Raw genomic sequence first — 13,358 nt, 5'->3', positions numbered from 1 at the left:
ACATATGCACAACGATGCTACTGATTCAACCTACTAGGCAGCCATTACCATTGATAGGGATTACTTACACAAACAGCAAAGAGTAAGATTTTATTAAAACACAGCATTTATCCCTGACTAAGAAGATGTGACTAATTTAACTGTAAATTCAAAGAATTGCCTGGAGTGCAGCAGGCATGGAGAAAGGGCAGGGCACGGAGTGGAACTCCACTCAACTGTGTGAGAACATGCATGTGCAAAACCCCCCCCCCCCAATTGTGATGTACTGCATGGTCAGGAAAAAATCCAGTGAAGCAACCTGCTGAATAGTGAAGAACAGTTCAACAGTCAAGAACAGGTTGACAAATACTTAAACTGATCATTGAAAAATTTAGCTCCCTGTTCACAATTGGTGAACAGGACATCAGCTCGACCAATGAGTGTTCAAGCATCCTTAAAAAGAGTCCTGTTGCCTGCTTGCTATTCTTGGGCAACTGTGGACTCAACCATATATAATTGTTATAGACTGCAGACATGTAGCTCATTTTGTAGAACAGAAAGTCCACAAGAAAGATCTGTAACATATATTATAAAAGGTTAAGCATGGCCTTCATCCACAACAGAGCTGCAAGCTCTGAAACATTCTGCTGCTAACAGAAGGTAATGGTAAAGCCAATAAATACAATGAAGCCAATAAATACATGGAGTTCTAATTATGTACCAGAGGTCGGACTCGACTGTGCGACTGAACAACAAAACCAGAGGTGCTGAACGGTGTTCATTTTCTTTATTTTGGTTCACCATGTTTGTAATGTAGAACACTTATCATTCATAAAGCGTCTCAACCATTCAAAATCTCCACATGACAGCTGTCACTTGACGAATCAACTAAGATTATTTTTGTAATCAGTGAATCAACTTATTACATTTACATAAACAGTGCAGTCAGTCAGTCAGTCAGTCAACCTTTACTATGGCCCACAAGCCATACAAAAGCCAAGCAAGCAATATTAATTAAGAACACATAAGCAATACTAGAAAGAGGGCCAATAACCATTACTGGGGGTATGCCAGACAAAACAAAAGTCTTCACTTGCTGGTAAGAGACACTGATAGAGGGCACACAGATGAATGTCCCTGGGGAGGGAGTTCAAAATTTTGGTGCCACAATGGAGAAAGCCCTTAGTCGGGTGATGGCAGGGGCAACCAAAACAGGACCTTCCAAGGATGAACGGAGTGAGTGGGTAGGTTCATATAGTACAAGGTGGTCCTTAAGGTATGTTGGTCCCAGGCCACACAGGGCTTTAAATACCAGCACCTTGAATTGAACCCAGAAACAAACTGGGAGCCAGTGCAGCTGGACCAAGACTGGAGTGATATGGCCCCTATTGACCTACTCCAGCCAACACTCTGGCTGCAGCATTCTGTACCAACTGTACCTTCCAGACAGTATTCAAGGGCAGCCCCAAATATAGCACTCTGCAGTAGTCCAATCTAGATGTTACCAGGGCATGCACTACAATGACAAGATATTTTCTATCCAGGAAGGGCCACAGCTGGCTCACCAGCCAAAGCTGCTGAAAGACACTCCTGGTCTCTGCTGCCCCCTGTTTATCCAACTGCAGGCCATACTCAGGAGCATGCCCAAGCTACAAACCTGCTCCTTTAGGGAGAATGCAACCCCATACAGAACAGGGAATAACCCATTTCCTGGATCAGACGTTCCTCCCACAACTAGCACCTCTGTTTTCTTCACAGTAAGTTTCAGATTGTTAGCCCTCATCCATTCCAAAACTGGCTTCAGGTACCTGTTCACGGTTTCCAGCCTCCCTGGGATCTGCTGGTCATGTGAGACAGAGCTGAGCATCAGCTGTATATTGGTGGCAGCTTAGCCCAAATCTCTGGATGACCCCTCCCAGCGGCTTTGCATAGAAGCTGAAAAGCACGGGGGGCAAAATGGAACCTTGCAGAACCCTGTAGGCCAAAGGCCAAGAGACACAGCAGCCGTCCCCCAGCACCACACGCTGATATCTACCCTCAATGTAAGTCTGGAACCACTGCAAAACAGTGCCTCCCAGTCTTGAAAGGTGATCCAGAAGGATCCCGTGATGGTACTGAAAACTGCCGAGACGTCCAGGAGAATTAACAGGGTCACAATCCCCCTTGACCATCTCCTTGTGAATGTCATCCACCTCTATACATAGTTTATTTGAGAATATCTATTTATTTAACATATTTTTAAAACTGTGTTTCCACCAAAGCGTCACATTAAACCAATATTTTTTTCACATGTAACATTTTTGCTTTTCCTTATATACTGCGTTGGCCTATGATTATTTCTGGATAATGATGGATGTGGGGTGCAAACAGTAACTAGTTTACTACCAAGGAAGATGAAGGCTGAGGTTAGTCTTGAAGCCAACTCACTGTTCTAGCTACACCACCTTAGTGGATTTATGCTAGATATCCCTTTAAAAACTTGCATTGGAATGTACTTATTCTTACACGTTTCAACAGGCTACTTGATTTGAGAGGCATAGATTAGTGAAAGAAAAAGTGAATGCAAAAGGCAAAACCTCATTTCAAAAGAGTGAAAACTGAAATGACAAGAAAAAATGCCCTAACAAAAGCTCATTTTTAGAAAAAAAATTCATTCTGAAAAGAAATAAATTTGCTATAGATTAATGGACTTTCCAAAATGATTTTCTTACCTGGTGCAGGTTGTCTTTCATTCCATTCACTTGTAATTAACAGTTCCAAGATCTTAATGTGGTGTTCAAAACTGTCAGAGCTAGAAAAACAATTGCCATACATTACCATAATAAAAAGTATGCTGAATTTGAATTAAATATTCTAGATACCAATGGACATATCTCACCTTGCTACCTGGGACCTGAATAGCAGAGTGCTAAAAATTTCAGCCAATGATCTTGCATTCAAAAGATTTTTGGTAGAAGTCTGACAAAGTCTGGAGAAATGTTTGAGCAGATATTGGAGGGTAAGCCAATACTGTTGAGGTATATTAGGCGATCTGATGAGCTTCTTCAGCACCTGAGCAGATTCCTCTGAGTTCTGCCCTTCTGCAAAAAGAGACATGCATCTTGGTGAGCTTGCAATCATCCAATAATTGCTTTAAAACTTCAAACATCAGTTTTTTAGGAAAAAATTCACCAAACATCAGTTTTTTTGGAAAAAATTCACCCCTTCAAGAACGGCACAAGCTTCTTCTTTTAAAGAGCAAAAGCTTCAGCGAGCAAAAAAATAAATCAACTCTACAAAAGTCAAATTGAAAGAGAAGAATCACTTGGTAAAAACCACAAAATGTTCAACTTGTGCTGGCAGACGTCTGTCTTTTGTTTTGTATCACACATGATTGGGTAATTCTGAGATGCAGCAGATAAGCTTCAGAGGTGCTGTTCTAGCTTGAAGGTTATACCAGCAATAGTATCCTCTCCCTAGAACTTTCAACTACATATGAAACTGGTCACTGAAAAGGTTTTCAGTCTCACTGCCTGAAATAATTATTACAAGCGATGGGCTTTATCTGTATGTATTTATTGCATTGTATTTGATAATTGCCAATGGACTTCAGATTCTTGTGCCTAATACATTTACTTTGCAATTGCTGATAAAAGGTTAACAATTAGCTCTTTCTGCATACAGACATATCCTTGATAGTTAAAACACGGTTTGTACAGATACTGTACTTAGTAAAGTACACCAAGTTCTTAACTTTGATGACCATTTGCACATTATGCTTCTAAGGTGTACAGCTAAAAAAATATTACGGTGTACTCATAACCAGTGTTCCCTCTAAGCTGAGTTAAGTGTGACCTAGCTCACAGTTTTTTAGCCTCTGGCTCACACATTTTTGTCTTAGCTCAGGAAGGAGGGCTCCAGAGCAAACTAATTTATGCAGTAGCCAAATCAGTCACTCACAACTTTAGTGCCAGTCGCTCACAAAGTAGAATTTTTGCTCACAAGACTCCGCAGCTTAGAGGGAACATAACACATGCATGCAGATTTTGACCATGCGTTATCTGTATTGATTTACACTGTGCAAGTCTCTTACACTTTGAATCTCAGAAAGGTGGTCTATAAAGTAAATCAAAATTTAAAAAAATAAACATTGTAGCCATACTTTAAATACACTTAATCCCTGCACTATTGATTCTGAGAATTCTACCCTAAGACAATTCTGTGCTGAGCAAAACTTTCTTATTCATACCTTGTGCTGTGGGAATCATTTCATTGTAAACAGATGCTGGAATGACAGGATTTGGCAGGTCCAGAAAGTACCTCTTCAAAGCATCTGATAAAATCTGCAGATCAATGGCATCAAAATCCACTGTTGAAAGATCTGGAGAGAGAAAAGACACCACGCTTTGCTTTCCAGACCTTTAAAATTTTTGTTCTGTATTTTTTTATTAACATGCTTATACTTCGATGTGATATTTCAATGTGATTTTTGCAGCAAGGGACTCAAATGTGTACTTTTGTGGATGTTTAGAAGATTGCCATAAAAGACATCAAATGGGCTTCGGCTTTATGTAGCAATCAGTCTAAAAACACTGAGGAATTTCACATTACCCTTTTTAACCCGTTTTGAAGCCGTTTTTGATCCGTCATGGAGTAAACCGGTAGAGGGCTGCCATTTCACACATGGTTTTCCCCTTCCGGTAAAGAGCTGGCTCTGAAGCGGTTTGCCATTTCAGACTGGACCGCATTTCCCTGCTTTCCCCCCGCTGTTTTTCGCCCGTGCGGGCAATCTCCAGCTTTTTTTTTTTAACATTCGCTTTAGAGCACTATAGCGCTATAGCACTATAACAAAACACTCCAGGCATTCCAATGGGGTTGATATAATGCTGTTGTGTTATAGCATTATAGCGCTATAAAGCGACCGTTAAAAAAAAGCCGGAGATCGCCCGCGTGGGCGAAAAACGGCAGGAAAAAGAGCATCAGAACCGGGAGAGGAAACTAAACGGGACAGAAGCGTTTGTGTCTGAAATTACAAATATATTCCGGTAGGGAACCGGTTCTAAAACGGTTCTGTCTGAAATGACAGACCAGAACCGTTCCTCTTCCAGATTATATTGTCTATCTGAAATTCCTCACAGGCTTGTGTCCTACCACTTTGCTCAGCAAAGCCTTTCTTCAGCCTAAGGGACCTTATATACACTTCCATCAGAGGAAGGCTCCTTAAACTAGATAAATGCTTTCTAGTGATGATACCAGTTGATAGTTCAGGTAGAACATGACAAGGCTGCATACTGACGATGGACTGCAGAACATGCAGATAGTCCAGCACAGTGAGTATATTATATAGGCCATTATGTTTCTGACCAGATCTCACCACCTTTTTAAGTGTTCTTTGACACACCTTGGACTCTTTCATTTGGCAATATTAGTAGATCGCTATGGCCCTTGAAAGTTCAAGGTATTTTTAACAGGGCTGCATTTTACATACTAGTATTTTGTGTAAACACTAGTGCAGTAGAACAACTAATGCTAAGGCCAGGGTGAAAAAAATGAAGTAGTGGCACTGAAATCAATGTTTCTTTTAGAATTCTAGCATTGTACCCAACTGTATACATGCACGCATTCACACACCTGAGCATATGGAATAAAACTCTTAAAACATGTAATTTTAAATTTCAAACAGTTACATAATTCCTAGCAGTATATAAGTACAATTACTATAATATATGTTCACTAGAGTTATGGGCTCTCACTCTGCATTATTATTAACCAAGTTACATCTGGAAGACTAGGAACCCCCCTGCCCCATATTTTAGATGTTTGTTTACCGAAGAAAAACAACTGAAGGAAAGCTTTCAGCTCAGTCAGCAAATTTATTCAACAGGACTATTAAGATTTAAACTACTCTTGTCCCATTAATTAAACTGGGTTATAAATGGAACACTGGGTTGTGGAGTCTGTTTTTCATTTTCCTAAGGCATGGAGATATCTCAGACCATAAATACTGCAAAATGCTGTGGCGCATGAAATAAAAAACATGTCATGCAGTCACAAAGATTGTGTTTAAACCAAAATTCACTACACTGGTTTTGGCATCCTTCTGGCTATAAGTTCTTGTTCTAATAAAAGGCATTGTAGCCAACGGCTGAATTCAGAAATTATGATAAACTACAATTAAACTCTACACTGCTCACTAAAGGAGCTCTTTAGATCTCAGCTATTATAAACAGAACATACCAGATGAACAACGGCTTGCTCTTTGAATACTCTCAAAACTTTGGGCAGGATGCTACCATGAATTATACCATGGAGTTCTTAAGATTAATCAGTCAACCAAGTTTCTTCATAGCTAACTTTGTACAAGGTATTTCTGGGAAAGCCTACACTTCTCTTATGAACACTACTGCAAATTTATAGTTAATTTACTGGACTACACATTTAATTAGAGCCAATACTGTAACTGTATACTTTTAAAAGTATTTTATCTAAATGTTTATGGTTCACATGTAAAAGAGCTTGTTGGATTAAAGAGCACAATAAACATATTAACACTGTGATCTTAAGCAAGTGCACCTGAAAACAGATAATAGTGAAATCCAACTACTTATTTTCTAATGAACATACTTTAGCTGAGCAGGAGACACTTACCACACTCTGTAATTTGTCTTAATTCTGCAATGCTGCTTGACCCTTGTGTTCTGTACAACGTTGAACATTCCAGTCCTTAAAAACAGAAGAGATTGGTCTTATGAATGAGAGCATCTTCCGGCTCTTTCTGTATTTTAACTTCACTTAAATATCTTTCCATAACAGGAACTCGTAAGTGGCGTGTTGTGATAAATCTGTGTGGGGCCACCTCCCAGCCATTGTCACTTGTCTGCAATCTCTCCTGGATGGATGCAGGGGCAGCAGACATGGAAGGAAAAAAGGAGAAAGCAACAGCACTTCCATGCAGGCACTGCTGCTGCCCATCTTCCTTTCCCACATGTGGCATGGGAGGGAAGGAGGGTACCAATGGCTGCACCAGCTGCCTTTGTTATCTATCTTCCAGCTCCTGGCTGCCATTGTTTTCCCACTCTCCCCCCCCCCCACTGTATGGGTTTTTTAAATCTGCACTCTGGAGGTCAGGTTCAGAATTAGAAGTGTTAGGCGATTCTGTCCTTCGTCACTCACATGCATCATAGCAAAATACACTGTGGGAATAGCTTTCCAGGGCAAATGGAGACTATGCCTGACATGTTATTCAAACCCTCAATTTCTGTGTAGCCCCTTGCTTTTGAATGTACCCGGAGGCAGAGAAAACAGTACAGGTTGGTTAAAACCTCCCTCATTTGAAAGCAGGAAGTAGGCGCAAGGCCTGAATTTACTGGCCAGAAATACAAAGCAGTTGCATCGGTAGAGAACTTCTGATACAGCAACTGCACATTTTGAAACAGCAGTTTTAGGTGCAGGAACTACCTGACCTACCACTTTCTGTTCAAAGGATGTGTTTGATGTTGCTGACATTAAACACTGGCTCCACTTAAGAGAAACAGCAGGTCCAAATGGCCCATTAAAATGCTGTGTATTTGCTATCCTCAAAGGTTAGGCAGCCATGCCTGCCAGAATAACAGTAAGAGACTGCAAAAAAAAAAAAGGAAAAAGGAAAAACCCCTATAGAAAACAGAAGCCTGCCTCCCAGTTGCCAACAATACCCACTAGGGTTGCCAGCAACCTAGAGAAAAAAAATGTTTTGCCTCTTTATTAGAGGCTTAATGGCTTGTTATTTACTAGGCGATGTTATTTAACTCTATGGCATGAAAAGCTTTGTCTACCCATGTCCACACATTAAAGGCACAAGTCATTTTTTCCCTTCAAGCTGTTGGCAACTGTAATGCCCACTTCTGTTTGAACTTCAAAGGTACTGCAAGAACACAAGCCTTTCTATTACGGAAGAGGTAATGAATATGAAACAAGGAAGGTACTGGAGTAATGCAGGAAAGCAGTCAGATGGAAATGCATACAGAATATTCGCCTTCGGCTGACAAATGCGGAATACTAGTACAATGGGGAAAATGCTAAAACAAATACTTTTAGACAGTTTAATATGATGGAAGAAAGAAAGCTTTAACAGGATTCTGTTCTGACATTGCTATGCAAGCATGTAAGAACTGCAAAAGATTAAACAGTACCGAAAGTGGTTCCTAACATTTATAGCTGCAGCTTGCTATGGATGCTATTTTGAATCATTGGGCACACAGCAAATTAATACGCTAGCCCTGTTCATCCACTGCATACCTTTTCTTTCGATGGCTTCCACTAACTTGACGAGGAATGGCGGGGCATTATCAGGAGGTGAAAACTGTTCAGAAAGATCCGGAAGTGTAAAAGCTGTAAAAAAGAACAGACAAAGATGAAATAAAACAGTTAGGCTATGAAGTCATGAGATGTAATGTAGGTGGTTAAATTTTAAACACTGAACAAATTCCCTTTATCCACTGTCAAAGTCTATGTAAACAGTTTGCATATTGGTCCTTGCTTGCGTATTAGAATCTTACATAATATCTTTGTTTAAAAGAAACAGGATTTCACTCCCAAATCTCAAATTTTTTTTGTTTAAATAATGTTTTTAAAATTAGAAAATCTGCCCTGGATATTCTTCTGGCATTGTTACCTTTCCTTTATATAAGACTCTTTAAATCCATATAACATCAGAAATATAGCCTTGAAGGGTTAACAAAATGATCTGGCTTCATTAATCTAAACCCACTCATGGGCATGTTTCTAGGCAAATGGAGCACCGTCTGGGGTTGCCTAACTGTGTAATCCAGCCACACCTTTCCCATCAACCTTTGAACACTGACCCCACCTCCTCACTTAATGTGACTGATAAGGGTGACTCCTGGGCATGGTGCACACAGCTCAGCATCAGAGGGCATTGACAGAATGCTGACCACCTATGAAGGTCGGGTGCTGCATCATTTTTCCATGTAGGACCCATGGGCCCTGGGCAGTCCAGAGAGATACGGCACAAATCCACATTACTGTGTCCAATCACATCCTTTGTTTCTTCTAGGTCCTGATGCCTATCTCGATAAGATGCTTACCGTTATCTTTCACTTCCCACTAACATACAGTGTAATCGCTGAACAACCTTCCCTGCCTCTCTGCCTTTTGATGTCCTTGCAAAGTCTCTATTGGGCTAGCTTGCTACCTTTACTAACAGTGAACTCCCTCAAATTACATGTGCAGAGCTTCCTGTGGGCAAAAGGTGCAATGCTGTGCATTCTGCCAAGGCTACCTGACTGCACTGGGCTGGTGACTGGCACAGAGAGCCACAGCTATTGTACAAGGTGTTGGTTGCTTATACACCTCACAAGTTTTATTTACTTATTTGGAACATTGGCCTTTCTCTCGATGTGGTATGGAAGATTCTTGTTTCTTCATCCTTTGCTGGTAACATTGGGACAAAATGGCACTTAGTGAAAGCCTTTTCCATCCCCCCCCACCCCCGCCCACCTGGCTTCCCATGCTCACATATCTCTCTGTTTCTGAAGCTCACAGGAGTCTGCATTGCCAGGAGCGGGTTCACACCTTAAGTGCAGACTCAATATAAACACAGAAAAAGCAAGCAAACAAACAGAAAACCTTTTATCTATCTAAAGGACCTACACACCTTCTTTTGCGGAGCAGCTGTACAATGATTTAAAATGTTTACAATGTTTACCAAAACCACTTAAACAGCACATTAAAAAGCCACTGAAACTTTCTTTGCTTTGTACAGAATTGCAAAAAAGCAATTACTTGAACCTGCCCTAATCAGTGATGAAGTCACAGAACCTAAATCTAAAAGGAGACAGTAGGGAATTTTCAACGTTGATTTGAAGTTTGTCCGACAGGGAAAAAAGCTCTTTGAAAGGATTTACAACATGGTGCAGCCAGTCATCACTCTAAATATATTATCTGTCAAGACAAAATAATTGTATCGACATTTTAAAGAAGCTATGTTTGCTCCTTGAGAACAAAACACAGCCTCATCCAACCAGTCAGAAACATCTTGTTTTATAAATATAAGTAAATGCATTCCAAGTATGTAAATTAGTAGTGAATCAATGAATGTACTGACAGTTTCATCTTTCCAATATATGCACACGTGACCATGTATGTAAGGTTTTCCTACAAGAAGAGTAAATACTTGTGCATGAAGCCGCATTCATAAAGACAAAGATGAAAGGGAATTATGCTGCCTTTTACTCCCTCTAGTGGTTTCTGCAAGGAAAGTAACTCATAAACTTTTTTATTCTTCTGAGCCCAGATCTACAGTCTTTTACCAGAAGTAATCCAGAACTGCCAAAGCATGGCTAGGGAGGCAATGTACACAATATATGCTATGTCTCTTTTACTGTCTGCTTTCAAACAAAAGCCAACACAGTTTTAACGTCCATGTATACATGTTACTGTAACCAGGCAAAACAAGTTATATGTCAGCTGAGAAACCAAAACAGGCAAATGGAATGTTCAAAGCACCTAGTACAAACTACATCACCTTGCCACATACTTAAAAACAGACATGGGTATCTGAGACTACCGGCCTTGGATATTATTGGTCAGTTTTAACTATTTAATGTGTGGGCAGAAACACTGGGGGGGGGGCATTAGCACTGGATTAATATGAGCTTTCATGAAACCAGAGTATAATTCCATAAATATACAAATGCACTGTAATTTTATAGCATCAGTAAGTATTAAAACATTTTCTTACCTTGTTACAACTATTGTAATTAGCAAAATAGCACAATATGGAGTTGAACATATTCTTACAATCAGTTTGCTTTCTGTTGCATAGTTTATTTCGCTCCACCTAACTTCCTTTTTTTTAACACTTTTATTTATAAATTTCCATCATATAACATACTTTTCTCCTTCCAACATTTCAATTATTTTAACATAACTAATTTCCAGTCTTTTATACGTTATACATTTTATACATTTGAGTCAAAACTTCCCTACTTATTATGCATCCATTTGTAAAATCTTTCCCATCTTTTCATAAACACACTTTCATCTTTCCCTTGAAGAATTAGGGTTAACTTGTCAATTTCCGCTATCTGCATCAATTTTTCTAATGTCTCCTGTCTTGTTGGGACTCTATCTTGTTTCCAATACTTAGCCAGTAATATTCTCGCAGTTGTTAGTATATATGTTAATACATATTTTTCTGAATCTAACACTCATCCCACTTATATAAAACTAATTCTGTAAATTTTATTTTAATGAAAAGTTAACATTTCAAAGAGCAATTCTTATAACCTACATAAAAATGGAATATGATGAAGTGATAAATGAGAAATGCAAATGATCATCGAACTAATGGTACAGGAAGTTATATTACAATATTTTTGAATGTTTAAAAAATGACTGCTCCCAAGCAGCAGCTAGCTGTACTGTTCTGCATGTCTCATGTATAATGATCCCATGCTCTTATACTGATCTGGTATTTTCAACAGTAACTTTCCACCTTTGACAGAAAACTGAAAATTACAGTCATTTAAAGTAAAACAAAGCAAAACAAAAACCAAGAACCTCAAGAAGTGTTAAGCCTGCCAAACTAAACAGTTTACAGCATTCTCAGAACTAAATGCCATTTGATAACATTTAAGCAGAAGGAGGCCAGGTTTGTTCTTGGCACTTTTAATTTTCAAAATGCTGACATTCTACAGCAACAGAAGGGGGGGGGGGGGGGAAGTAAGAATTCCGACTTCCAAAGCCAAAACAAGCTCTGTATAGGGATTAGATGTAACAGAGCCGAGGACTACACACACATCAAAAGAAATATAGTGAGAACTGAGCCCCACTTTTAACATGCCATTTTCAGGGAGCACATGCATGTAATAAAAATTGACAAGCCGTTTGCAACCAATACCTGACTTTAAAATTATCTTCTGCTTTGAAGCGTGCTGTAATGCAGCACAGAGGCTAGGAGACCCAAGTCCATTCTTCAGAATCTGGGCAACTTTGCAGATCCCTTTGCTGCAATCCAGTATCAGTTTTTCACTTAAAGTAATCATATTACACTTCACATAAAGCAAAGGTTACTTTTATTTTATTTCTTTTTAAATTCCACTGTCTCCAAAATGTACACAGTGCTAGAGGTGTCTTGGAAAGCTAGTAATGCTTTCTTCACTAGTCATTAAGCATTTATCCCAGGTTGAGGAAGGCTTCTGATGACATGTCAGAAATGCAGGATTTTCCACAGGTTCTATTTTTACCTCGCCACGGTGATAACCAATCAGATGGCACGTAAGTTATAATTCCCTCCAATCCACACGCTCGTCCCTCTCACTAGCAAAGACAGGTCTGAACAGCATTTAGTAACAGCAACGTGTGGGAGCTGACAAACATACCTTGCATCTAAGCTCTGCCAACATAGCTACAAAGTGCAAGATGAAACCGGCACGCAGCTGCACCTTTTGGAGGAGTTCTCAGTAAAAAGAGATATTTCAGAGTTATTACCTGGCAAAGACCAATGGAAAGTTAAAGCTGGAAGATTGAATCTGCAAGTGTCTGAGCCAAATCTTTCATTACTGCTGGAGGAAGCATGAAAGTGAATAGAACAAAAATTATAACCTAACCTGCCCTTTGAAATGCAATAAGATATATTGTGGAAAAAAGGCTCATTTACTAGAAGGTATAAAGGAGATTATGGGCTAACGTTTCCAGTTCAAATCTAAACCCAAATCATCCTATCTTTTCATTTCCCCTAGACTGTCAGTGACTCTCATGCACACCAAGCATGATATGAAGTTATTAAATGCCCTCTGTGTAGCTATAATAATATATTATACGCCACTAGTTGTAGTTTCTTTGTGCCTAGCAGGGCTTTCATTCACCCACCTGCCATCAGCCATGCTCCTCATTTCAAGCTACTTTTTTCAGCTCAACAGAGTTTCAAAATCGTTTTCTCATTGGTAGGGGAAGGGAAGAAGGGACAAAAGAAAGACACGAGAAAACAATTTTGGGAAAGACAATAGCCGGGGACGTGGCTCAGTGGAAAAGCCTCTGCTTCTCAAGCAGAAGGTCCCAGGTTCAATCCCTGGCATCTCTAAGTCCAGGCTGAGATCTTGGAGAGCCACTGCCATTCTGAGTAGACAAGGTCAGACAATACTGACCTTGATGGGCTGATTCAGTAGAAGGCAGATCCATAAGGCACACGGTGTTCAGCACAGAACCCCACAATTAGAAGCAGAGATGCTCCGGGGCAGAGGTCATTTCGGGGGGATCGCGGGGGATCGCAGTTCCCCCGGGTGAGGTACGGGGGGCAGGGCACATGACGAAGCCCCGCCCCCTGCTTCCGTCCGCCCCGCTTCCGGCCCTCATTCAGCCAGGAGGAGGCAGGAGAAGAGGGAGGGTAAGTTGCTTCC

At 40.1% G+C, this 13,358-nt stretch overlaps 1 protein-coding gene and 1 non-coding gene across 3 annotated transcripts in view; one reads left to right on the top strand and one right to left on the bottom strand.

Annotated features, from left to right (window-relative positions):
- PIK3R1 (phosphoinositide-3-kinase regulatory subunit 1) overlaps nucleotides 1-13,358 on the bottom strand; it is a 59,814-nt gene that overhangs the window by 15,545 nt on the left and 30,911 nt on the right. Inside the window, exons 1-6 of one of the 2 annotated variants that reach the window (XM_015409449.1) lie at nucleotides 11,861-12,058; nucleotides 8,236-8,328; nucleotides 6,607-6,681; nucleotides 4,208-4,339; nucleotides 2,858-3,059; nucleotides 2,691-2,770 (exon numbers count right to left, since the gene is read on the bottom strand). In XM_015409449.1, the coding sequence (XP_015264935.1) occupies nucleotides 2,691-2,770; nucleotides 2,858-3,059; nucleotides 4,208-4,339; nucleotides 6,607-6,681; nucleotides 8,236-8,328; nucleotides 11,861-12,005 (727 nt within the window). In that variant the 5' untranslated portion in view covers nucleotides 12,006-12,058. Of the gene's footprint in view, nucleotides 1-2,690; nucleotides 2,771-2,857; nucleotides 3,060-4,207; nucleotides 4,340-6,606; nucleotides 6,682-8,235; nucleotides 8,329-11,860; nucleotides 12,059-13,358 lie in introns of those variants that run through there. The other variant, XM_015409448.1, reaches the window with a different exon arrangement.
- On the top strand, nucleotides 12,971-13,042 carry TRNAE-CUC. The gene has a single exon. It is a non-coding gene; the product is annotated as a tRNA-Glu (tRNA).

Source organism: Gekko japonicus, unplaced genomic scaffold, assembly GCF_001447785.1.
Source record: "Gekko japonicus isolate JY-2015 unplaced genomic scaffold, Gekko_japonicus_V1.1 scaffold836, whole genome shotgun sequence".
Taxonomy (NCBI): domain Eukaryota; kingdom Metazoa; phylum Chordata; class Lepidosauria; order Squamata; family Gekkonidae; genus Gekko; species Gekko japonicus.
This window is presented reverse-complemented; position numbering and strand designations above follow the sequence as displayed.